We start from the raw sequence: 26,340 nt of genomic DNA, 5'->3' as shown, positions 1-26,340 counted from the left end.
TGACTGTGGCTCATCATACAGTCTAAATATCGCTTGCAAGCAGAACGTTGGAAGCAGAGAAGTTCGCGATTTTTAAAGCAGGTTTTTTGCAGAAAAGTGATTTCTTTCGAATTCACGAATTTTTTTGAAGTGATCAATTATAACCTTTTCCTCTTCGTGCCAAGTCGGGAGAATCGGTCGGCGACAGTAGTTCCAAACTGAGATAACATCGTTTGGAGAGGCCCCACGCACAATTCGATATATATCGGCAATTCAACAAGCAAGAACATACAGACACACACCTCAATGAAGGAGTCGATGTGCAGCATCAGGGCCTGTGTGCGGTTGACGATGAACTGGTTGATGCAGGCGATGGCATGCGACCGGATCCGGGGGCTGCTGTGCCGGAAGAACTGCAGGAACTTGGGCACGAGCACGTTGAGGGGCCTGTTGAGCGCGTCCGTGTCCAGCATCTCAGCCGAGTCCTCGCAAATCTTCTGCAGGGCCCCGAACGAGCCCTCGCAGACGTTGTAGTCCTCCGAGTCGAGCAGCTGGCAGAGGCGTGGCAGCAGCTCGGGCCACTGGGTGAGCTCGCCCTTGGAGGCGATGGTGGTGATGAGGATGCCCACCGTGGCACGGATGAGGGGCGAGTGGTCGCCCACGCTCTCCAGGCATTCCGCCTTGATGAACTCGCCCACCTCCGGGGGAAACTTGTCAAAGTGGGCCTTCACGTTGTTCTTCAGGATCAGCCCGCTCAGGGACCGCGTCGGCTCATCTGCATTTTTTTACGCAAGCACATGGAATTGGCAGAGAGCACTGCACGTAACAGGGAGCATGGTGCAGTGCGAGACAGCTGGTCGTTCGGGACAAATGAGTGCAACACAAAGAAGATGCAGAGCACTGCCCTGTTGTATACGTCGACCGTGAATTTTGCGTAATTACTGCACGAAGCAACACAGAAGGTACAGCCAGAAAAGACGAAGAATAGAATAGGGTATTAAAAAGAATGAAACATAACAACGCACTGCCAACAACACTGGCCTGCAATAGGAAGGCCAGGACATGCATTGATCTAAAGGACACCTTAACTTCTGCAAACCCCAGCATGTTAACATATTAGACTGACCTTCACACGCCACCACTGACGGAACAGATGCTGATGGCAGGCAGTAGGTAATGAGCGGCAACAAATGAAAACTGGCATGCCGAAACGTCCATGAAAACACCTGACAAGCTAACAGTGAGGCCTGTCTCAACAATCTGTCAGAGTAGCAGTGTGGTGCCAATCTTAATGCCATCGTGGCACTCCCGGAAATTGAGCTAATGTACAGTGTGGCTATGATACTGGTCTACTGGCTTCAACACAAAGCAGAAACACCATAGTTAACAGACAGTGTCATCATCAACCCGGCTACAGTCCTCACAGCATGAAGGCCTCTTCCGCTGACCCCACGACTGAGCTCAACCTGTCCTACATCTGATGTGGTCACCCTTTCACTGTAAATCTCCCCATCTCTTCAACACTCCTACCCCCTCCTCAATTTACCTACTCTTGGAATCTACATCGTTGCCCTCGATGACAATCGGTTATCTACTCTGCACATTGCATGCCCTGTCTGTCTCTAATCGCTCTTCTCGGTGTCAGCTATGACATCATTAACTATCTGTTCCCAAACTCATATTCTGCTCTCTGAACATACGCCCCATATGTGCCTTCTTATAGCCTCCTGTATTGTTCTCAATTTCTTTTATAGCCTTTTTGCTAACCTCTCAGCTTCTGCTCCAAAGGTGAGTACTGGTAAGATGAAACTATTATGCACTACTATGCAGCGTCGCCTTCAAAAAAACTGAACAGTTTCACCAGACAAGAATCCCTTTCAGCTAGCACATCAAGTGCGACTTCATCAGCTCGGATGAACACGATCTTGTAATGAGCAGTGGACGTCTACAGCAACTGCCATCTATCACCCTCCGCTATTTGTTCATTTCACACACACAAAAAAGATTTTTTTTTTAAATTCCCTGAACCACGGCTTATCAGCTCCATAATTAGTGAATAATGAATGCATGCACACACACAAGCACAACTGCAGTGATACTAGATGAATGCAGAAAAAAAAAACAGACAACAGTCATGCTATGCCAATGGGAACGAGCAAAAATTAACAGAAAGAAGATTGCACTGCATATAAAACCAATGCAAACACATGAAGCTGCAAGCTCACCCTCAGTTTTCAACTTTGTGAGGACAAATATGAGGTAGTTGTTGAAGTCTGGGTACTTGTTCAACTCCTCGAGTTTCTGCCAGGGAAAAAAATAAAATAAATCATTACAACAAAACTCAGACGAGTGTGAAAAATGATGAGAAAAGGACCCGAGGAGGACACGCCCATGCAGCATGAGCAATTGGTCCAGTATTGCAAATGGATGGTCTCACTCTGGTCCTTTGTTGGGCCGGCCTTTGCCTATACATTTCCAATATTGGGCCGATTACCTGAAATGCTGGGACACATTCATTTAGGCAATGGCTGCGCCAATGAAACCCCTGCTCTGCTACATTTTCACTGAAACAGTGTAGAAGTGTGCAAAGTGCCGGCACCAGCCACTTGTAACGACGGCCACAGCATCAATGCACGAAACTCTTCAGAGCTCCACAGCAAAGGTGAAGCTCAGCAGCAAAGGTGAAGGCAATGTTTCAAATGCCTCACATGTGAGTGTAAATACAACAAATAGGTTCCTTTGACCACTTCCGTGAGCAGCCCTCCACTTCATATACCACCACTAGGTTTTAGAAAGCAACTGCTACTGTTACTTCCTTTAATTCACACTGCTGTTTCGGGCTAGAGCAATCGCTGGTTTCAGTTGATAAATGTCGGATTTGCTCGCTAAAGAACATGACAGGGAATGTAGACCTCCAACTTTTAAAATATATAATCGAAGCAGCTCATTATTCACAACCCCTCCTGTGATTACAAAATATCTTTGTTTAAAGAATGCAGGCAACTTTTACCGCACTGCAGAGATGAAGATCCCCTTTAATTCCGTGCACCCTGGCTTCTGTACAAGTCCGGGTGCCTATCTGAAACCAGCTCCCTCAAACGGCTCTGTGCACAATCACAAACTTGGCTTCGTATATTAAAGCGAAAAATCCAAAACGGCAATACCAGAAACGCAAGTGAATGCAAGTCGCCATGTTCTGTTTTAAGATTCCTACGGTGCGGAGTCCTTCAACTTGTAGGTCACGTCTGCCATTAACTAACTGCAAGTTCTTTCTTCCGGGCCATGTTCCGCTCCAGCTAAATTCTGCTTTGTTCTATCATATTCTGAAATGAATGCCTCAGTTACAATGAATCAGGAGCAACGATTCGAAAAAGACGCAAACTAGAAACACGCTCAACGAAACGATAGTGCTACCGGTTGACCCGGAGGAGCCACAAAGCTCCGAGTTTCTATGAACCACAATTCAAATAGTGCATCTAGTGTGAAAAACATAGCGGTCATTAGCGGCCGTTTAGAACCGGCTTCACGTCAGCGTGTGGCCTTCATTTATTATTTATATTTTTTTCCCCTTTCCGGCCATTCATGCCCGATCGAAGCCGGCGGCGCCAGACACGTTCCAAGCGTTTTGCGGCACATCAACGCGGCAAACGTTTCCTCGTGTGGCCTAACCTAACCAATCCTCCGTAAACGGGAAAGGATCCGAGCCCTCATCGAAGCCGGTAACGGCAGCGACAACGCGAACACGATCAATGGTGCGAGATTAGATTATTGCCCAGTACGCAAAAACCCCGGAGGTCGGGGCGTTGTGGCGGAAATATACCAGAAAGACTCAAATCTACGCCATGAAACCACACGCTCGATGCCTCTCGAGCGGGCAAAAAGCGTTCGCGAGGCTCGCGCAGCGAGCGTTTTAAAAGTACCCATTGATCCGCGGCGGATGGTTACGAGCGGGACTAGGCCTAACTCATGCAGCCCCGTTGCCTGCGCGAACACACGCAATGCGAAGAGAGAAGTCGAATCGAAGCGGCCCGAAGGTAATACCTGCTGAACCGCTCGCTGCGTCGCCGTGTCGGGAGACTGGGATTCTTTCAGCAGCTGCAGGATTTGCCGGAGTCCGTCCTCTTGTGGTTGCCACGATAAAGACATGCTGCCTCGCATCTTTCACGTAACCGGCTAAAATTCGATGCGGTCGAGGAGGAGATGAGAGAGAGAGGGAGCGAAAAATACAGTGAGAAAACAGCGCTCCTACGGCGCAAAACGCACCGCACACGGGTCGCTCGCAAGTTCACGAACGAAGCGCGTCGCAACGGCCATCGTCACAGACGCAATTACGCGATATGCGGTGCGCCTAGGGTAGTATTATCTTATTAACAGCGAATGAGACAAACCTTACGAATATGTCAGTCGGTGCTCATGGCGGAAAGTGAGGCGGCTGTAGGAAGACGAGGTGCGTCAGGGTCGCAGTCGAGTAGTTTATTGTAAATCTTATACAAATTAGTACCAAAAATACTACAATAAATACAACATAGCTTCAAATTTTAGGCACAAAGAAAAATTATTAGTTAAAACTATTACAACTATTGCATCATTACTGCTTATTACTCTTTTTTATTTTTTTTACCTTCAAAATAATTCAAAAGGTGGCGCTAGCTGCACAGCGCGCTCGCACCCGTACGCGTGCACGCACACTAGCGCGAGTTTTAAATTTGAATCACGGGAGTAAATCTGCTTCAACGCTGCATGCACCACAGTCCGCGCTTCAGTCAGCTGTATTGGTGTTTTAGCTCGCCCCAGATTGTTTCTATTCTTGAAGTGCTTGGCTTCACTTTCACTTGGCAGATGAACAACGGGCCTCAGCGGAGCAAGCGCTCTTTATCACTGGGCCTTAGTACTGGCCTCAAATAAAGTTTTTTTTTTTTCTGGTTTGGTTTGGTTTATGGGGTTTAACGTCCCAAAGCGACTAAGGCTATGAGAGACGCCGTAGTGGAGGGCTCCGGAAATTTCGACCACCTGGGGTCGAAATTTTTAATGGATTGTCGCGCAGGGTTGATTTGCCTCCTTATCCTCTCTTTCCCCTCTTTGTAGGCACGTGTGCACACTGCCTATAAAGCGGCACTGAATTGAATAAACACCAGTTGATAGTTTGCGCTCTTTCAGTCTCCCTCGTGTTTTTCCTGTGTGTGTCTTTTGTGCGCAATTCGTACCTACAACAGTATGCACCAACTCGCCCAACAAGAATTTCTTCTTAACTACCCGGGGTTCTTTAACGTGCACTGACATCGCACAGTACACGGGCCTCTAGAATTTCTCCTCCAAAGAAATTCAACCGCCCTCCTCCTCCTTGATCGTTTGATACCAACGTAACACCTGTCCAGACTTCATATCATCAGCAGCCTGGCTACGCCTACTGCAGAACCATCGGTTACTTTCTTTGCCTTCGCATTGCATTCCCCGCCCAAGCCCATTTCTTCCGCTTTATTTCGACTAGGATATCATTAACCTGTGTTTGGACCCTCACCCACTCTGCCTTCTTCCTGTCTTTTAACATTACACCTATAACTTTTCTTTCCACAGCTCTATGCGCAGCACTTAACTTAAGTTGAAAACTTTTCGTTAGCCTCCACATTTCTGCGGCATAGGTGAGCACCGGTAAGATACACCTGTTGTATACTTTTCTCTTGAGGGATATCGTGAACTGCCATTTATGATCTGAGGGAACCTTCCAACTTTGCTCGATCCCATTCTTATTCTTCTAGTTATTTCGCTTATTCGCTAGTTATTTAACATACGTCTTTCCTAACGCAGTACTCTAGTCATTCCGTCTTCTAATCGAAAAGGCAAGCGCAGCAGGGGCAGACAGAAAGTTAGGCATGCTAATGAGATTAAGAAGTTTACGGGGGTAAAGGCGCCCCATCTGGCACAGGACAGGGTTAATTGGAGAGATCTGTGAGAGTCCTTTGTCCTGCAGTGGGCGTCGCCAGGCTAGCTAATGATGATGATGATAATGATGACGACGGCGACACGCTGTTGTTACGACCGACACCTAGCAGTTACGCACAAAGGAAGGCATAGGCGTACCTCCTCCATCCCTTGAATGGTCCTACCCACTTTGTCTCCCTAACTGTACGTCCTTCACTTTGGCAGAACTTTTGGCACTGGTCCTGTCCTGGCGTGAATTACTCCGATTTTGGTTCAGCAATATCTACAGCAGCTTCATTGCCGCTGTGCGTAATAATTATTTCCGATGGGCACTGAACTTCCTATGGACGTCCTGCAGACATCCTGAACATCCACAGGACGTCCAGGGGAGCTTTAATGCCCATTGAGTTACGGGTGTTCAAAGCTCTGGTTCTCGAATATGTACACTTTATTCCCGACTGTGTGACGCCGGCCAGCGAACGTTGAAGAACAGAACTCTAGGGTGTCGAAATTATATGCATGAGGTGTCCACTACGTACAGCAACTCTTTCTGGTTGCAACGATCTTGATTATGAAAAAAGAAAATGCGCCGTAACTGTCTCGCTTCTCGCTGGACACCTCAACTGTGCAGTGAGGGAGGGGATTTTAGGATTTTGGAACCCAAAACTTTTGAAACAGAGAACTGCAAAAGAAAAAAATTGCAGGGCAAAAAGAAATTCATAAAGCAAAAACAAAGATTGGAGGGGACCCTTAAGGTCCGCCTTAAGGATACGACGCGACAGCGCGTTGGGTTAATTCCTTATATGCAGAAGGTCATTCTCTGCATTCATAGATCCCTGGGAGTCCTCATAACACTCCTGGCGCAGTGGTGCAGCGGTTAAGCGATGCGCCCATGGAGGAAAAAAAAACAGTTTTTTTTCCTCCATGGATGCGCCACTGCCCTGCGATGGCAGGTGCTGCCACCTGGTGGGGCTTGTGCGACCAATCATCAATTTAACTGCCATCTGACACGGTGGGCAGTTTTCTCGCTATACGGTGGGCAGATTGCGATGACGTCTCAAGGTCACGTGACCTAGGTGGCCCACCTGTCTCCTAGGTTGCTCTCTGGGCACCACCTTCCAGAGCCATATGCTCGTGATTTTTCGGCCACGAAGGCGACGCCGACAACGCCAACGCCATTTTTTTCTGCGCAATGGAGCCTCTAACGCTATCGCGTTAAAATTACAGTATGGTTGCTGCTTTCTTCGTTTTCAATGACAAACTTTTACGCAAGCCTGCCCAAGAGTTCGAATGACAAAAAACTAGTATAGCGACTGTAACGCAGTTAATTTTCGCACGCCTCAAGTGACCTGAACGCGTCTTGTACATAACAGCCAAACGACTATGAGCCGCAATGCGCACACCGGCATAGAGGCGGATCTGTACCGCATAACATGGGCCTGCCAAGATAACGAAGTAATGGAAAAGATAAAAAAAAACGACGATTGAGCGGTGGGAGGAATTGCTGTCCAGCTCCGACTTGAAAGTTCAGCAGGAGCTGATCGAAAGAGCAGTGGCGGCTGCAAGGTCCAATGGACTCGCGGAATAGGGGACCGACCACCAATATTAGACCCAATTAAAATGTTTTCAATATTATCATCCCAGCTAGTGTTCTGCTTTTGAAACCGAAACTAAAACGCCCCAAGAGAAATATTCAATTAAAAAGGATAACTGCGGTTTAACCCGGCCGAACCTAGTAAGACGAGCGAAAGCTCTGTTAAGCATGGTTAGACATGGTTTTGCTTTGATTAAACTTTACTGCATATCAATGGCTTGGCTTGGACGGCGACGATACATCGTCGAAGCACTAGTTTCGGCACGTTGCTCATCCAAGGCTTTGTGTGAAGGTAAGCACACGCTTTTATATAGCAAACGGCGCGTCCCGCGATTTCCGGAAGTTGCGAGAGTGCCGTCGTCTCCGCATACGCAGCTGTGGCGAGGCGCAGCTGGTCACGTGATTCGATAGCTGCGAGGCGAGCGAGCGCCGTCGCCTCAACGTGCGCAGCGGTGGCGGTGGCGTGGCGAGTCACGTGGCATGACGTCCGAGCCAAGCCTCCGCTCCTCCTGGTTTGAAGGTCAAATTTCATAGCCACATGACCTTCAGCTTTGTACGGGAGAAATACAGCTTTCGCTCTAAAATTGGTCATCTGCCGTAGGCGAATTGCACGTCGTGATTCATGTATAGCATTGTCCAGTGAATCGCTCCAAAGGAAAAAAATTAAAGGTAACAGTTGTTGCCTATATGTTCTCTAACACGGAAGTTATGCTGAAGAATACGTTTTGTTCCCTCATATTTTCAAAGAATTTTTGAGGAAAAAAAGTGCGTTCACTATGGAAGTAAACACGGTAGTGAGACAGGCCGGGGCAGGCACGAACGGCTGATGCTTATTCGAGGTTCATGGAAATATGTACAGTCTTTGTCAAAAGTAACCAGGCTGCATGGTTTGCTTCTAGCTCGTGCAGTGGAGCCCTTACAGCTTCTCTGAAGCTGATATGGTCGTTAAAGGTAATGACTGGGGGCCTTCTTACCTTCCATCACCTTTTGATCTTTAGGAAAGCCACAAGGGCTCCACTATACAAGCTAAAAGTAAACCATGAAGCCGGGTTACTTTTGACAAAGACGGTACATAAAAGCGGCTGCGCAAACGCAGAAAGTCTCCAGGCAAAAAAAAAAAAAAAACACGGTTAAGATAGGAACAAAATCATGCATGGTTTCGAGTAAATATATTTCGCTGCTACGAAGAGAGATTAATGTGTCATGGTGCAAGGAGTTTGAACCGCTGAAAGCGACTAGTGCAGATAAGAAGACGGACAAGCCTGTTTTGTATTTTGCGACGCTATAAGACGCACAAGAATCAACGGTATATCAAACCGTCTTCACAGCAAATAAAAGTTTTTCCTTAAAACCAGGATAACATGATTTTTTCATATATCAGTACTTCCGTTTTTTTTTTTGTTTTTCTGCGTCTGTGCACCACTTTTACGTATATTTACATGAGCCTCGAATAAACTTGAGTTCAGGGCTGGGCACTATTCTATGGTGGTGGCAGAACCTTTATTTGGTGCACAGGGATCGGCTTTAGGGGAGAATGGAGGGTTTCACGTTCCCTTTGCTTGGGTGGTAGTCCTTATTTCGGGACACCATTGGTTAGCCGCCGCCCGCGCTCTTTGGTCCAGAGCGCTCTGGGACTCTATGTCCGAGCAGTCGGACAGGGTCGCCTGCCAGCCCTTTCTCGTTGGCTGATTTATTCTCTGTATTTACGGTTAAAAAGTATCTTCGATACCGATATCCTAAACCCTCAAAAACTCTATTAACGCAAAAGCATTTTATGGCCCATCGGTCGGCAACTAAACCCGGCGTCGGTGTTGACCAGTAGCAATGGTCTCAGAAATACAACATATACGTTACAGTCGTATGAAAGAAATTTTATTTCTTTGATATTGAACACTGGACTTTCAGACGGCGAAGCAAGAACGCAACCGCTATAGTCAATAGTCAATAAGTTTTTTCCAGGTTGGAGGGTTTCCTGGCTAAAAGCTGCCTGGGCAGCATGACTGGGTCCAGGAAACCCCTACAAGCAGTAGCACACGAGCGGTAAAGGAAATTTTCAAAACCAGTCATACATACAGCAGTAGATTAAATAAAGAAAACACTCGACACATATATACACTGACTCGAATAATGTTTGAAAAAATGAGAACACTGAAATGTTCATATATATGCTGGAAGAAAAATACATTAACACTCAAGCAAACGTTCAACAATCAACAAGTGGAGGCATAGAATGACATTTCCATAACTCAGCTTTTGTATATATCGTGGTATGTTGATATGTGTTTAAAACATGGGGCAGATTATAAAACAACATTTGTAGCTTATAATCGATGCGAAAACGTGGTATGTTCCATAAGTTAGTACTTCTTGCATGTATGTTAGCACGACGTGTGTCCAAAGATGCTAGGGTAGAGTAAAATACATTTTTTGCAATAACTTAATACTATATAAAAGATAAACGCGGACAATGTTATGTTCTTGGAAGGCGTATGTGATGGTAGTCATGTTATCAATATTGGCGATTATTCGAAGAATTTTCTTTTACAATACTAGAATCTTATTTATGTTACTTTCAGTCATTGCGGCCCATACTAAGCTACAGAAGTTAAGGTGAGAAAAAATAATGCCTAATAAATTTGTAATTTACATCTCAAAGGTAAGGTTTCGCGGCATTGCGAAAGGGCATTCGCATTTACTACAATAAATCAATGTTCTAGGTACATGGACCATGCGCAAAGCACGAATAAAACAATCGCAAATCAACACAGTGCATGAAACGATACACCGCAACAAAGCACGAGAAAACTTGATTGGAAAACTTGGATTGGAAAACTTTTATTATCGGCTTGAGTAACAAGACGCAAACCTTACAAAATTTTTGTTTAGACAACCTACAGATTGTCCATAGATATTTTTTTACAAAGTGTATAGATTTTCTGCCGACAAATCCTATAGACTAGCTTATAGGCAATACAAACCCTATAGACAGTCTACAGACAATCTATAGATTTACGGCAGTACACTTTTAGTAGAATTTTTTTTTTCTATAGACTATGAATATAGACGAAAGGAAATGTCTATAGGAGGGAAATAGAGTTTATAGGAAGCCTATACAGACAGTACTATAGACCAATTTTATGAGGGAGCACAGGGCACACCACTACTACATCATAATAGGACGCACCTAAGCAACGATGCACATGCACTAGAAAAAGGACAATGAAGAGCACAGCACGACGAGTGGTTACCCACTCCGGTTCGAACTCAGTCTGGGCATACAATTCCTTTAAGATGAACAATCATACCGCTGAAGTGGACTTTTGAAGAAACAACAGATTCACAATGCCGGTCCATCATGCGCGTTTTCCAGAGGCTGTGTAGTCCAATCAGAAAGAACATGTCAAGGTTTGGTTTATGGGGTTTAACGTCCCAAAGCTATTAAGGCTATGAGAGACGCAAACATGTCAAGGGTTCATCAACAAATGGCAGTGCAGCAAGATATCGCACAGAATGCGGGGTCAAATTAAGTCTTTTTTCTCAATGTCCGTTGCAATTAAGGTATCCCAAAACAGTATGGCATCTTTGCAGTCGATGAAAAATCGTTTGTAAATCGTTTCTGCAACATTACAAAGATGGCAATTTACCGTGGACACAAAAATGCCCTACAAAATAGGCCACAATACCGCGTTGCTGCATGGCGAACAAAGGTAAACCTAGTATGTATGCGCTGATTTACGACTGCATGCTGATTAGTAGGTGTGTAATTAAGAAGATAAAAATAAATGAAAAATAAAACGGAAGTTCCTTAGGACCGTTTCTTTTCAAAATCTACATTAACGATATAGTAAACACTGCACATGAGACGAAGTTCGTTATTTACGCAGATGATACAACAGTACTGTTGTCAGGATGTGACCGCCAAAGTCTTGTAAGCGCAGCTAATACACCCCTGGCAGACATGGTAAAATGGTGCAAAAAACAACCTAAAAGATAATTCCCCCAAAACAAAAGAAATGTTCTTTGCGAAAAATACACCTTGTCAATTCACTCCACCAATCGTGTACAGTATGACGCCAATAAAGGTAGTAAGCAAGTTTAAAATGTTGGGCGTATCTTTTACAAGCACATCATCATGGGATGAACATGTTAATAACATCGCAACAAAAATTGCCTTCCATAATGGAGCATTATTCCAGATCCGATTTACAATACCCCTCCCTGTGAAAATGTTTATTTATAATTCGTTAATTACAGCACAGCTTAACTACGGCAATAATCTGGGGTACAACGACCAGAACGAGCAAACCGAAATGATATATTTTGCAAAAAAGAGCGATAAGGGTAATTTTCAATATCCAGTTAGAAAACTCTTTCTACTCGCTTTTTCAAGTGCCCGTATGGCAAATATTTTCTGCCTATACGGCCTCAGACTACGTAATGATGACAAAAGTCTCCAACACACACACACACACACACACACACACACACACACACACACACACACACACACACACACACACACACACACACACACACACACACACACACACACACACACACACACACACACACACACACACACACACACACACACACACACACACACACACACACACACACACACACACAGTCCAAAGAAAGTCCATATATTTAACACGTCGACAAGAAGTATTGACTGTTTCGCGACCAAGGACTAATTATGGCAAGTAACGATTTGTTTACGCACTAGCAACGTTGCTAAACAAATTACAAATTGCGAACATGGATCCCTTGTCCACTCCTCCACGCCTATTAATCAATCACTGATAATTCATAGAACTTGAAAACCAGTGCCTGTCTCCAATTGTTATACCTCGCAACAGACTTGTACTTTTGTATTTCTATTAAATGCCTCTCGCCTAGCGTGGATGTTCTTTATTACCGACACTGCTCATGCTTAATTCAGTTGCAAGTTTGCGCCAGTTCCGTCCAGTCCTGCGATTCTCTAACAGGCGCAACCGTTTCTCGTTCAAGCCAAAACGTCCCAACCCGCCCTACAACGCGTCCTGTTCGCCGGAAACGGTATCGAATGAAGAAAGAATGAAGAGTATGAATTAAGATGACAGCAGGAGTTAATGTGTTGTACTCTTCACTCATCCAGTCTTTTATATGCTGTTCCCCGTCACGAATACATCTTTATCTCGCCTATTCATACGAGATGTTGGCAACGATGTCTTCTGATCTAACAACTGCCGACGCATTCGTAATTACGCGACCTGGCTCGCGTGGAAAACGGATAAATTGATTCAAACATGAAGAGGCGCATACACTTCGCTCCAGGAAACTCATTACAAATCTGCTAGATCTTCCAAGGTTGCCTGCAGTCCACGGAGGATCGAACATGAGGAACAGACTGCGAATATGCATGCCAAGTGAAAGCGCGGTACCAGAGTGCTTTTCCTGGTAAAGCACTTACAGGAGCGGGCTCTCAAGTTACGAAGACTATATCACGCGCTTCGTGGTTCGTTAATTGCGCACGGCTGCTCTCAGTGGTAAACAGTTGAACAACAAGACGTGCTTTATGCGTGCAATTTGCCTCGGCGAGTTACTCGCCCTTGACACTGCATGCACGTCGTAAAAGACCGAAGTTTCGAGTTATTCCGACCAAGCAGCGGTGGCCGACTTGTTTATTTGAATAACACGGCTTTCGCGTATTTGGAACGTACGGAACGGTTTCTCTTTAAACAACGAGACGAAAATGATGCCTAAGTGGCGTAATTTTGAAAAACACATAGAGCACGAAAGATGTGGACTATCCAAAGAAACAACAGGCACCCCGGGTCTGTTGCGTCTTGCTCCGTATTTATATTGCTAGCTGCAAGTTTTTCAAAATGGAATCATATACTAACTCACTATGAAAATTTCGTTCTGATTTTTATAGACAACTAGACTAAATTACAGTCGGTATTGATACCCCCTATTAGCGGACTTTGAACTAGATTTAGCTGGTCTTCACCTTGCTTAGAGGAAAAAAAAAATGCATTTTTAGTGGCAGCGGGATTCTTAAAAAACTTTCGAGCGATTCTTAACGGATAACGAGGCTTTAAGCGCAGTATTCCTGCTTTAGTTGACTTCCAGGCGATAAGGTAAAATGGCTGGGGATTCAATAAGTGCGGCTGCGCAAAGCTAATCCGCTTTTGGCAGTTCATGATGAGCTCAAATGAGGCTCAGATTCATGAGGCTCAGTTCTTTCCTTCCTCCATGCTCAGATTGATGGGAATCTGGGACTTTTAGGAATCTCGGGTAGGAGAGGGATATTTGACGAGGTTGCTCCATACGTGTGCTCTAAGCACGAATACACCTGTGTGGGAGTAAGCAATGGGAGGAGGCTTTTAAACGCGTCACCGGTGGTCTTGAGGTTAGCAAACAGAGCAGGCTAAATATCGGGTAAAATCTTCCTAAGTGCTAGAACTTTGCATGCTTTGAAGAAGCAATTTGTACCCGTTGAAAACCGTAAGTATTAAGGCGGAAGCCTTTAATGCCTCACCGTTGTAAGCAGGAGTTGTCGACACGAATGTCACGCTTTTCAATTGGTCGAAATGGTCGTGACGTCACAGTGCGCGAATTTCAAACGGGGCCAATTGTACCTTGGCTAGTAACCATGCAAGGGATCGTATAATGATGCTCCAAGTAAGTGGGACTGAGTTTAGTTAATTGCTTAATTACTCAATTAGCCTAATTAACGTTTCTAGTCAGGCCATATAAATAAACAAAACCGAGTAGGAAATCGGTCGAGTTCGGGAATTGAACCCCGGTCTCCAGAGTGCGAGACTAGCATGCTAACCACTCCGCCATGCCAACTCGAAGGTTTGGAATGAACAAAGGCGCGTCTAGTGAAACACTCGGCGATTCTGTCCCAAGTCTCTAAGCTCAACATGGGCGAAAGATCCTACAACTACATCAAGGACTTCCTCACGGACAGGACCGCCCAGCTACGAGCAGGCGACCTACAAACGCAAGAGAAGAAGCTCGGGAGCACCGGCACACCGCAGGGATCGGTCATTTCGCCGATGCTGTTCAACCTGGTAATGATCGGAGTGGCCGAGAAGCTCGCGGACATCGAAGACGTCAGGCACACCATCTACGCGGACGATATCACACTGTGGGTGACCGGCGGCAGTGACGCCCACATCGAGGGCGCTCTGCAAGCAGCCGTCGACGCGATAGAAGACCACCTGGAAGGCACCGGCTTGAGATGTTCGCCGAGCAAATCGGAGCTCCTCATACTCCCACCTACCAACAATGGCAGATGCAAGACCAGACAACGCGAATGCGAAAAAATCAGAATCGTAACCAAATCCGGCAACGTGATCCCCGAGGTCAGCAAAATCAGGATCCTAGGCATGGTCATCGAAAAGCATGGAAGAAACGGCGAAACCATCGCCCGTCTCACGGCAAAAGCGGCCAACGCTATGCGACTCCTCAAAAGAGTCACTTCCCGGAAGGCTGGCATGAGAGAGGAGAGCCTAATCAGGCTCGTCCAATCCTTCATCATCAGCCACGTCGCGTACGTTGCAGCCTACCATAGATGGCTGCAACACGAACGCAACAAAATTAATGTAATCATCAGGAGAGCGTACAAGGCGGCGCTGGGCCTGTCCGAGTCCACGAGCACGACCCGCCTCTTACAACTCGGGATCCACAACACGCTCGAAGAAATAGCCGAAGCGCAACGGACCTCTCAACTGGAGCGGCTGTCCACGACCAAAGCCGGGAGGAAGATACTGGACGACCTGGGAATAGGACACTCGAACGACGCGCAGACGAAGCTCCCCGTCCCCGAAGAGGTCCGACGCCAGACCAGAATCGACCCCATACCCAAGAACATGAACCCCGAGTATAACAAGGAAAGAAGAGCGGCGAGGGCCAAGGCTCTCATCGACCTGCACGCCAACGACGAGCACGCGCGGTACGTGGACGCGGCCGAATACCAACGGAACGCCTTCGTAGCGGTCGTCATAGAGGCGTCGACCGGCGCCACGAGGACGGCAGCGAGCGTGAGAGGCGCCGGAGCGGAACAAGCGGAGGAGGTGGCCATCGCCCTGGCCATTGCCGACGCAGACTGCTACACGGTGCTGAGTGACTCGAGACAGGCGGTGCGAAACTTCGCCAAAGGCCAAGTCTGCAGGGAGGCCGAGCGCGTACTACGAGCGACTAAACTGCAAGACAGAAGAGTAAGAATCAAGTGGTTTCCGGCGCACGCGGGCGACGCGTCGGAACGCAGTGCGAACCACAATGAGACGGCACACGCAGCGGCGCGAGCGCTAACCAACCGCGCCCCGGCAACACACTGTCCGACGTGGTTCGGAGCCAAGGACCGCATGACCGACTACAGCGAAATCACGAAGGCCTACCGCCTGGCTCGCAGGACTCTCCCACCCCCGCACCCGGGGCTGAGTCGAGCGGAGGCGGTACTACTGAGACAGCTCCAGACCGGATCGCTACCGAGCCCGAGACTGATGCATCGCATGTACCCCGAGACCTACCCGACCGATACGTGTAGAGTCTGCCGGAGGGAGCCGGCAGATCACACGCACATCCTGTGGGACTGCATCAAAAATCCAAAGGAAGCAAGATCAGGAAAAATCCCGCCGCGGCTGGAGGCAGCCGCGAAGAGCAACGACCATGACCAACAGCTATGGGCCGTCCAGCAGGTCCTCGGGGCGCTCGAAAGGCAGGGATCCAGCGAGCCGGCAACGGCGAGCGGAGACCCGCGCCGAGTAACGGCAGCCTCGTAGACGACGTAGGCCCTCGTCGGGGCGCGCGAGCGTCCAACTGCAGGCACAAATAAAGTTTATTCCAATCCAATCCAATCTAGTGAATACGGTGTTTTCGATCACTCCCATCTTCCTCTCTTCCCTTACGGCGAGGTTCAGGTGTCCACCGAGATATGCGAAACAGATGCATTTCCTTTCCTCAAATACCAATTTACAGACGAGCAAGGTGGTGGTGAAGAGCATTTATTTAGTTATTTACAGAGAGGCGCTCGGGGAGAGGCCCCTAATGGGTCTCACCCCTTACAATACTAGGCGGAGTCCCTCATTCCGGGATCCCGTTGGTCGAGACCGCTACACAAGTCCGCCGAACCAGGGCCTGTTGGGCCGATAGTTCCTGGCAGCTGAGCAGGGCCGCCTCCCAGTCGTCTCGGGTAGGGGAAGGGGTGATTGGGGGGAGAGAAGGATTTTTCTGCATGCCCAAACCATGTGGAAGATGTCGGCCACCTCCCCACAGAATGAGCAGCGGACGTCAAAAGAAGGATTAAAGTGCTTGAGAACCGCCGGGCACAGCAGGGTGTTTGTAAAAAGCCTGAGGAGAATTCGTTCGCCAGCTTTACCCAGTCCATTCATAGGAACTGGGTATCGCCGGTGTTCGGCACGATAGTACTCAGTAATTTTTTTAAAAGAAAGGAGAGGGCTGTGATCTGGGTTAAGCTCCTCCCAAGGGACGCCTGGTGCCCGGTGAGTGAGTGCGCGGGCTGCCTCATGGGCGGCTTCGTTACCTGGCATGCCTTGGTGGCCGGGGACCCATATGATTGAGCGATGAGTTGGATCGCCGTCGCGAGCAAGGCGGAGAACCGAACGGGCGATGGCGTTCTATGGACTCCCTGGCAGCGTTGCAAGACGTTATCGCGTTTCACTCTTAGAGGCGAAGCCTAAAATCTTAACAACGCTTCAGTGACACAGGCAGCAACACCGCGCTTAAGGCTTTTGCCTCACCGCACTTTAGGTCCACAAAGTGCCCCTCTGAATTTTTATGCATACTTTCAGAGGTGTAAACCTACGCCACGGCTTGGGCAGCGTGCCATGCCCCGTAGAGGGGGTGCGCTAGAGGGCAGTTTACTCTCTGTTTACTCCATCTGTGTTTAGAGTGTAGCACGCGCCATTGTTTTGCAGGTACGTCAAAAGGACTTTTCGCAAAATTTCGTTTGGCTCACGGCGTCGAGAGAAAATATGCGCATTTTTTATGCGAAACATATTACTCGCACAACCGAGCTCTTCCTTGCTGCGCCGCGCACGGCCGCGTAGCTACCACTTGACCTTCATCGGCGCACCAGGTGATATGACGTCACAAGAGCTGTGAAAGCTGGGGCCTCGTGCGCTCGCTTGCGGACGCGCAGCCTCCGCCGGCGGCCTAACTCCCGCTCCTACCGCTAGGAGATACTGACGTCACGCAAAAGGCGACGCACTCGTTGAGCAGCGAGATGTCGGCCAGGGAGAGGGCGGCTCGCCAGACCGCAAAACTATGCTTCGCATCCTAGGCTTAACCATAAGCTAAGCCAGGCCATTTTTTTATTAAATCTAGAAACTTAATACATCACGAAAGCTACATTTTAAGATGCGGATATATTTTCCTTTAGGTTAATGCATAATAAAACACCCAGTAAAAAACCGCACGGTGGAGGAACAACACAAGAGAGCTATTAAGTAGACAACACGAAGTTGGTGCTATTCTTAGGTTGTAATGTGACCGAGTATATATCTGCATACCATGCGGCAATTGTCTACCGTGAGTCTAGCGAAATTCTGCGGAAAGGGCTATGCCAGTCGCAAAACAGACGTACTATCAGCGTCTACTGAAACGCGAACAAGCCAATTGAAACGCGAACAGCACAACTCGCAGATATTATACTAGGGAGGCAAAATACATGAGCAGTTGATTTTCCCATCGAAGCCGAAAAGACCGCTCTTCTGAAATGTTAATAGGTCACGCCTGTATTTCACCTCCAGCCTCTAATATGCTTGATTTCTTGTGCTCGCGTTCCAGTTGTTTTGTTCGCGTTTCATTTGACGCTGATAGTACACCTTGTTCCAGCTGGTAAGCAGCGGTTAATCAAGAGAAAGCAGGTGCAAGGAGTAACAAATAACAAACTGTGCGCTCTCCAACGCGGAAGAGGTTTTTGCTAATTACGGTTTATGTTGTGGCAAAACATACATTGGCCAAACTGGCCGCTGTGTCAATGACCGGGGTATGCAAAGCTGTAGAGGATAACCACAGCGGAAGGCAAAACTAACAGTGCAGGTGAAATGCTGTTTTTCGAGCGTTTCTAGGTTAGCAAAATACCAAGATTGGCTAATAACGGATACGTCATATGCGAATCAGGTAAACGACGGTATGTACCAGGAGTTCTGGCTAACATTACTAAAGCAAACACTTGCTGCAGTGCTAGTTTCCATGTGTTTCTGTAGGCCGGAAACACTTTTAAAAACTAATAGAAGTGCAAGAAAGGAGCACAAACGACTGAAACAAACGACAGGTCACAGCGTATCTGTCCTGCAGTTTATGTTAATCTTTGCTGTTGCTCGTTTAGAACTTCTGTCAGTTATGAACAGATAAAACAAGAAGGGACATAGTGCGTTGGCACCGCGTCTGTCCCACTTAACGAAAAGTAAGTTGCGTACACCAACATCACGCCGGAGACATGGTTTTCCTATTGCAGTTGTTCGCTTTCTTTTCCTTTTGCATTGTTTCAAGCATAAAGACTATGCAGTTCGTAGTAAACCCAGCTCATAGCCGGCGGTTTGCGCGCCATACTGACGCCCGTGGCTTCACTCTGGTTTCAAGCTGGATGGATGGATGGATGGATGGATGGATAGGAGCGCCCCCTTTGAAACGGGGTGGTGGCAATTGCCACCATGCTCAGCTTTTCTTTATTTATTATTTTTTTGTTTACTGTGTTGGCAATTCTCATTAAGATTCTCCATCAACTTTGCCTACGGTTTCCTACTATTCTAACCTTATTCCACATCTCTGCTTTTCAGCCACCAATCCTCCAATCGCTTTTTGCTGACTTCCACTGCAGATTTATTTACATGACCATTGTTATCTTTAAACCCTAGGGCCTCAGAAAGAGTGACTGTGCCTGCATCGACATCCGGATGGATACCATCACATTTGATTATGAGGTGTTCAATTGTTTCCACAGATCTACCACACACTGCACATGTGTCATCTTCTTCGTTAAATTTCTTTTTGTAGCTGCGCGTTTTAAGACACCCTGATCTAGCTTCAAAAAGTAGGGCACTGCCTCTTGAGTTATCATAGAAAAATTCTTTTCTGATCTGCCTTTTCCAGAATCGATATAGTTCTACACTATGTTTCTTTTCCATTGAATTCATCCAATTTTTAACTTCCGCGTTTTTGACCTGTCAGTTATGAACAAATAAAACAAGCTGGCCCCAATTAAGCAGCGCCATCTAGGGACGGATGGGAGTGTTTTATGTGGGGGCTCGTGTCTAGAGAAACACAAACAAAAATGAATTCACAGAATACAACAAAAATAAAAAGATAAAATTGATGAAGTTGAGAGGAAATAAGGCGATAAAATGACAAGGAATTAGAGTAAAAAAAAAGATACGCATCTGCTCGTCGGTCAAGTAATCTATTGCCTGGCAAGGGATACAGTTCACAGGGCCACCTTATTACATTATCAGTTGTCAATGTGGTAGCATTAGAAGCTGTTAATGCCTTTGCCGGAAGTAACGTACGTCACTTCCGGTCTGATGACCTAACTTTGCTCCAGCCAATGGGAATCATCCGGTTTGGTGACGTCATTTCTCTCCGACCAATGACCGAATTTTATAATGTACTAAACATTTTTAACCCGATAAGGCTTCCGTCGCATTAAAATCAGTTTGTCTCTCTCACACACAAGCACACAATTGTAAGGTATACTACTTGCAAGACATCATAAGCATCGTTTTGCTTTGCATGCAATTTGTAAATCGTAGGACGAGCGAAGAACAGTGAAAATTATGTCTTCTAGTTCCTAGGTAGGTTCGCACGATACAGTAGGCCGGAAAGCGATGCTTTCCTCTGATGTTGGCCTTTGGCACAAGTGGGGAAATTACTTTTACTGTGCGCGCGCTCGAAAGAGTGTTCACCTTTTTGCAGCAGGAAACGGTCTATATGATGGGTCTCCTCGAAATATGGGCTCAATAATAATAATAAGCCTAAAGCAGCCGTGCAACGAAAACTGTCAATAAATACACCCCCAGCAGTATAAGAAGAGTTACAGCATGCTGGAGTGCCCTGTATTTACTACGTGGGACCATGCTCTTCGCTTTTTTCTTCCGCTCATTTGAATGAATATACTTCCTATTCATTCTTGAACTTAGGTAACCATGCAGCAGCGTTTGTCCACAGATAAACGAACAAGAGCCTATCGTTGCACTAATACCGAAGCATGGCTGCTGAAACTGTCTTCTGTATTTCACGTAAGCAGCCTGTCATGCTAATCGGGCGAAAAAAAAAACATCTAGAAGCACGTCGGACTGCACAGTCACAAAAAGAAAAAAAAAAGATAACAGCAGTATCGGGATACAACTACCCTTGATCTAGCGTACTGTATACCACTCAGCAGCTCGAACCCGCACAATCTACCACTTACGTACACCCTTGGCCAAAAGTCTTTAGGACACGATATTTCCTTTCTAGCCGACGTTTCCGCTGGGCTCAGTATATAGGTAGGCGTTGGGGTGCACAGCCCGAGGACGAGGAATGAAATCCTTGCTGCGGTGGCCATGTTTCGGTGGAGGCGAAAAGCAAGACACCCGTCTGCTGTGCGATGAGGCTGAGTTTCGCTGTTTTGAACATTTTAAAATTTTTTCTAACTAATAACCCCGTGGTTTCGTTTTGTAATATTTGACACGTTATTGTGATATTTGTAACCATTTCTGAGCGTACTTTCTGCGGCATACTGTGGAATTCATTTGTATTTACTCATAGAGGAGGTCCCGATGCAGCGTGGCTGTGGGACTTTCTTCAGTATGATCTGCTGTTTTTTATTGTACACGCAAGAAATAAATAAAATTGACGATGATGATAATGATGAATTGTTATGGGGCAAGGGAATCTGTGGCTAAATTGTGCCATGGTACAAGCTCTCGAATCGAAATCGATTTTTTTTTTTTTATGTAAGCGAAAAGTCAGTTTTTTTTTCACATGCATTGGAATATCGATGCACAAGACGCAACTGGAATGCTCGTTTTATTACTGCGTTGTTCCAGACTTACTGTACGCATATGTGAATGCACTGTATCTTTTTCGTTTTATTCAAAACACAATTAGCGCATCCAGCTCGTTGAAAGTATAAGTAGTCCATGCCCATGCAGTATTATACGCCGTTCACAAATGTTTTAATGTTGCAGTGTGCAGCAAGTGCTATAGCGTTGCTTGAGCCGCTCGTGTTGCAAACAAGGGCAGTGTTATGACAGGGGCCTAATCAGGGGATATTTTTTCATGTTTGCGCTGTTTTTCTCCCGCCGTTCTTTGCTCCTTGTATTTTTTAGCTTTTTTATTTCAAATATGAGCTTTCACCGACTAGCCCAACTCGCGGTCTTAATTGATTTCGTTTCCTCCCCCGATTCTCTATCTCGCCGCCATGACAATGTTGTACTGTACTGCCAAAATTTAAATAAACTGAAATTCTCGTTTTTTCGCCAGTATTGCGAAGCTGCCTGTCGTCGCGACAGAGCATGCAGAATACTACACAGAATCCTGTTGTCACGACAAGCATTTCTGTCGTCAGGTCCCAAAATACTACAGGAAGATCTGTCGCGACGACAAAAAAAAATCTGGTTTGGTTTATGGGGATTAACGTCCCAAAGCGACTCAGGCTGTGAGGGACGCCGTAGTGAAGGGCTCCGAAAATTTCTACCACCTGGGGTTCTTTAACGTGCACTGACATCACACAGTATTTCTGTTGTGTTTTTCGGTAGGGTTGGGATCCCCCCTTACAAGAATGGTCTATAGATAGTCTATAGACTGTACTGCCTTCCAACAGATATTTATTTTTGTATATTCATAGTCTATAGACAGCCTATACAGCAATTTGAACAGCAATTTCAGCAGCAATTTCATACGCCTAATAAACAAATTAAACATGGGCTTACAGAATATGGTTTTATGGTGTGAAAATAACTTGCTACAACTTAATCCTACAAAAACCACTTTAATGATGTTCCGATCTCATCAAAAGCCTATCATTCCGAGCCCACAAATTTATCTGGGACATCATATTATTACTGCCTCCGAATCCGTTACATTTCTCGGCCACACCGTAAAACAGCGCGCTTACACGGGACGAAGAAAGAAGACACGCACACACACAGCGCTGAACTTACAACTGCATGGTTTATTGCACTGCTCGCAATAAATACCGGAAAGGAAAACAAAAAACAACCAAAGGAAGGCGAGGAGATACCCTCCTGTCGCATCATGTCGTCAAAGGTTATTCAAGATATTTAATCTCTTTTCTTGTCAGTGCCATCGATGGAGTGCTAACGCATGACGCGCCTTTCCTGTCTATGATGAATGCTTCATATAGTTCACGTTTGTGCTGATGATTGTACCGCCTCAAAATCTGGCTTCGTCCAAGGTTGGGTGTGCAATGACAGGCAGATACGTGTTTTGCCAGCGTGCTGCCGTATCCCGTGCGGATGTTAATGGCGTGCTCTCGTTGACGGTCGTTTATGCAGCGTCGCATCTTATGTGGGCCAAAGTGGACGCTGCATAAACGACCGTCTACGAGAGCACGCCATTAACATCCGCACGGGATACGGCAGCACGCTGGCAAAACACGTATCTGCCTGTCATTGCACACCTAACCTTGGACGAAGCCAGATTTTGAGGCGGTACAATCATCAGCACGAACGTGAACTATATGAAGCATTCATCATAGACAGGAAAGGCGCGTCATGCGTTAGCACTCCATCGATGGCACTGACAAGAAAAGAGATTAAATATCTTGAATAACCTTTGACGACATGATGCGACAGGAGGATATCTCCTCGCCTTCCTTTGGTTGTTTTTTGTTTTCCTTTCCGGTATTTATTGCGAGCAGTGCAATAAACGATGCAGTTGTAAGTTCAGCGCTGTGTGTGTGCGTGTCTTCCTTCTTCGTCCCGTGTAAGCGCGCTGTTTTACGGTGTGATCATGTACCAACTGGCCCGGCAACTATCCTTAATTTCTCGGCATCACGCTTGACTGTCATCTAAAATTTCATCTACACACCAAATCTATCAGTAAAAAAATTCGTTTGGAACAAGGGTGTTAATAAAAACTAGACATTTCTTCCAACGCCATGTTCTATTATTCCTGTACTATGCTTTCATTAACAGTCACCTTAATTATTTCCTATCATCATAGGGTAATAACTATTCATGCCATTTGTCATGTATTTCTCATCTTCAAAATCAAGTGCTTCGAATATTATCTTTCAGCCCATACACAGCCTCTGCTTCACCTCTTTACTCTGACCTAAACATTCTGCCGTTGAAATGCTTCCTTAGTCTAGGTCTTCTAATTTACCGCGCTCGCAATGATAACAAACAACTTCTCTGTTTTTCCGCACCTTTCCTTGCTAATAGAAATAACACTAGATTCTCTGAACAAAACAATATACTTCTACCAAAAGTGAACACAAATTATGGAAAACAAACTGCTTTTTTCTCCGCCACAAAACCTCGAATTCATTACCCCTTCAGGAGAGCAAGCTGCCGGGCTAGTTGGTGATGCATTTGTTGAAGCGCTCGTGAATGTCTTTTTTCTTTCTTCTGTCCCTTGTCCGTTTTTTGCGCTAACTTCTTCAACAAATCATTACCACTAGCAATCAAATCCGCACGTTCGCAGCCCGCTTTTTACACTTTACTAAAAAAACATCTCTTATCAACCCATTCAGCTTCATGCCATACATAAGGTTGCATAATCTTATTTTCTGTTCCCCACTCTGACAGAAAACGGTCATATTGTTACTCATCTGGAACATCTTTTTTTCCTCCGCGTCTGTTTTATAATCTCTGCATTTATTCAATACCCATTGTTATCTGATGTCTTTTGTGTTCTTTCTCTTGCTCTTACGCTTTGCTGTTTTATGTCTTTTTTTGTTAAATTATGCCCGCTAACAATTGTATAGCTTATTCATTGCCGCAAATTACACTAATAGGTTTTAACTTGAATGTATACTTTTGTTCCTGCTCCTCTGCCAAACTTGTGCACTTTTCATATGTATTCGTGATGGGAGGTCCCCCAGACAGTTTTCACTTTCGGACCTCTTACTGTACTAACTTTTTTATGAAACTTACAACTCATTTGCACTTCGTTTTAATAAACCTTCAAAAGTCTACTAAAAGTGTACGGCCACAGATCCGCAGATTGTCTATAGACCGTCCATAGGATCTGTATTGCCTATAGACTGTTCTCTATAGCACTTGTCCATAGACAGACCATAGACTTTATAGACAGAAGTCTGCGGACCGTCTATAGACTTGCAGGAGAGTTGAAATCTGGGTGAGTTTGTACATACTTAAGAAAAAACCAGTCAAAAAGACGGGGACAAAGGAAAGACGAGGCACACACAACGACTGGACTATCAACTGTGCTTTATTGAAAAACAGTCAGTCTCCCAGGAAATCTAACAGAGCATGCGCAGCTCAACGGCACCGCAAAACCAGCAAAAAGACCGCCATGCTCGTAAGATAGTCAAGCTGCAGTGTCAACGGGACAGGTAACCTATTTCCTTCTGCATCAACATGATATATACGCCGTGCTAATACAGTTATCTCCTTGATTACTAATGTGAAATGCTTCGAGGATTTCCCGCTCAGCCTTACCCTTGCCTCTACCGAGAAAAGTGACATTAGAAAACAACGGGTAGCACCCGCATTCGCGGCAATGACGAGGCAAGTTTGCTCCGTCAGCCGGAGTCAGAGAGTTGTGGTGCTCTCGTAGCCTTTCATTTATACACCGGCCAGTTTGGCCGACAGACTGTCTGAAGAAATATTTGCAAGGGCCCAGACGGGCATGCGTGCATGCTTGCATCGGTCGGCAGCGTGTGCGGAGTCAAGGTCAGGCGTGGTGCAGACCGCGCCCGATTGAACCACCAGAAGGCCATCCTGTCGGAGACGCGCTCACTGGTGCATGCAGCGAAGCAAAGGCGCCCTAATGACGGGAGAGTCCCGGCATTGAGCACCGTTCGCACGTCCTTCGGAACCACTCTTTGCGGCGTCGACTTGAGCGAGGCCACAAGCTTCGTCCACCGTCTCCGTTATGGCGGCGTCTTTGCTGGAATCCGAGAGAAACAAGATAGAAGAAAGGCTCTTGCGAGGGTATACTTAGACTCGGTAGGATTTTACTTCTTTGCCCAAGCCCCGCGGTCAGGCTGCATGCATGGGTTTTTTCGGCCGCACAAGATGCTCTTACATCTTGCTGTTCGACGGCGTTTAATCTAAAAGCAAGCAAAATCAAAAGAAAAAAAGGGAAAGCCGATTCCTCACCACGATGCAACTGATACGAACGACAGATAATTGAAGAAAGCCTAAGCAGCGATACGCCTAGCTTGTTTGGGCGGACAGTGTCGAGCGTCCTTGATGTGCGGTGATAACGCTGATTTTGCTTATATAAACAAGGCTGTCAGTGACGATTCAGCGATTTGATCGCCATGGAACGCTGTCGCTTCAGTCGCGATGGGCGGAGCACTGCTAAAATTGTTGCATGAGAGGCAAAATACGTGTGCTAATGTTAGGGCAACGTCGGCACCATTCCGAGTTGGCACGCAGTTTTCATCGATTGCTTGATTGTAAAACATTTTATTCGCCGGGAAGAGCTTGGCAAGAGGTCGCGTTAAGTGGTCGAGAGTACATAGCCCTCGACGACTTTGTCAGCCCACTCCACCGCCAAAACTTGCGTTCTGGGGTCAGAGCTAGCCAGCACGGTCTCCCACCGCTCGAGAGAAGGAGCTGTAACTAGATCACCCGGAGGTGGCTCTATTTTGCAGTCCCACAGGATGTAACTAGATCACCCAGAGGTGGCTC

General features: G+C 46.4%; 1 protein-coding gene across 2 annotated transcripts in view; it reads right to left on the bottom strand.

The window, feature by feature from the left end:
* Tnpo (transportin 1) overlaps positions 1 to 4,441 on the bottom strand; it is a 47,153-nt gene extending 42,712 nt beyond the window's left edge. For both annotated transcript variants that reach the window (XR_016283555.1, XM_089548413.1), the window contains exons 1-4: positions 4,368 to 4,441; positions 4,021 to 4,152; positions 2,205 to 2,280; positions 282 to 754 (exon numbers count right to left, since the gene is read on the bottom strand). Coding sequence is in view for 1 of the 2 variants with exons in the window: in XM_089548413.1 (XP_089404539.1) it covers positions 282 to 754; positions 2,205 to 2,280; positions 4,021 to 4,137 (666 nt within the window). In the remaining variant the exon portion in view is untranslated. The remainder of the gene's footprint in view (positions 1 to 281; positions 755 to 2,204; positions 2,281 to 4,020; positions 4,153 to 4,367) is intronic.
* Between the last annotated feature and the right edge of the window lie 21,899 nt (positions 4,442 to 26,340).

Source organism: Amblyomma mixtum, chromosome 1 (assembly GCF_055824585.1).
Source record: "Amblyomma mixtum isolate Tamu chromosome 1, ASM5582458v1, whole genome shotgun sequence".
NCBI classification, from domain to species: domain Eukaryota; kingdom Metazoa; phylum Arthropoda; class Arachnida; order Ixodida; family Ixodidae; genus Amblyomma; species Amblyomma mixtum.
Note: the sequence above shows the minus strand (reverse complement) of the source record. Positions and strands in the feature narration are given on the sequence as shown.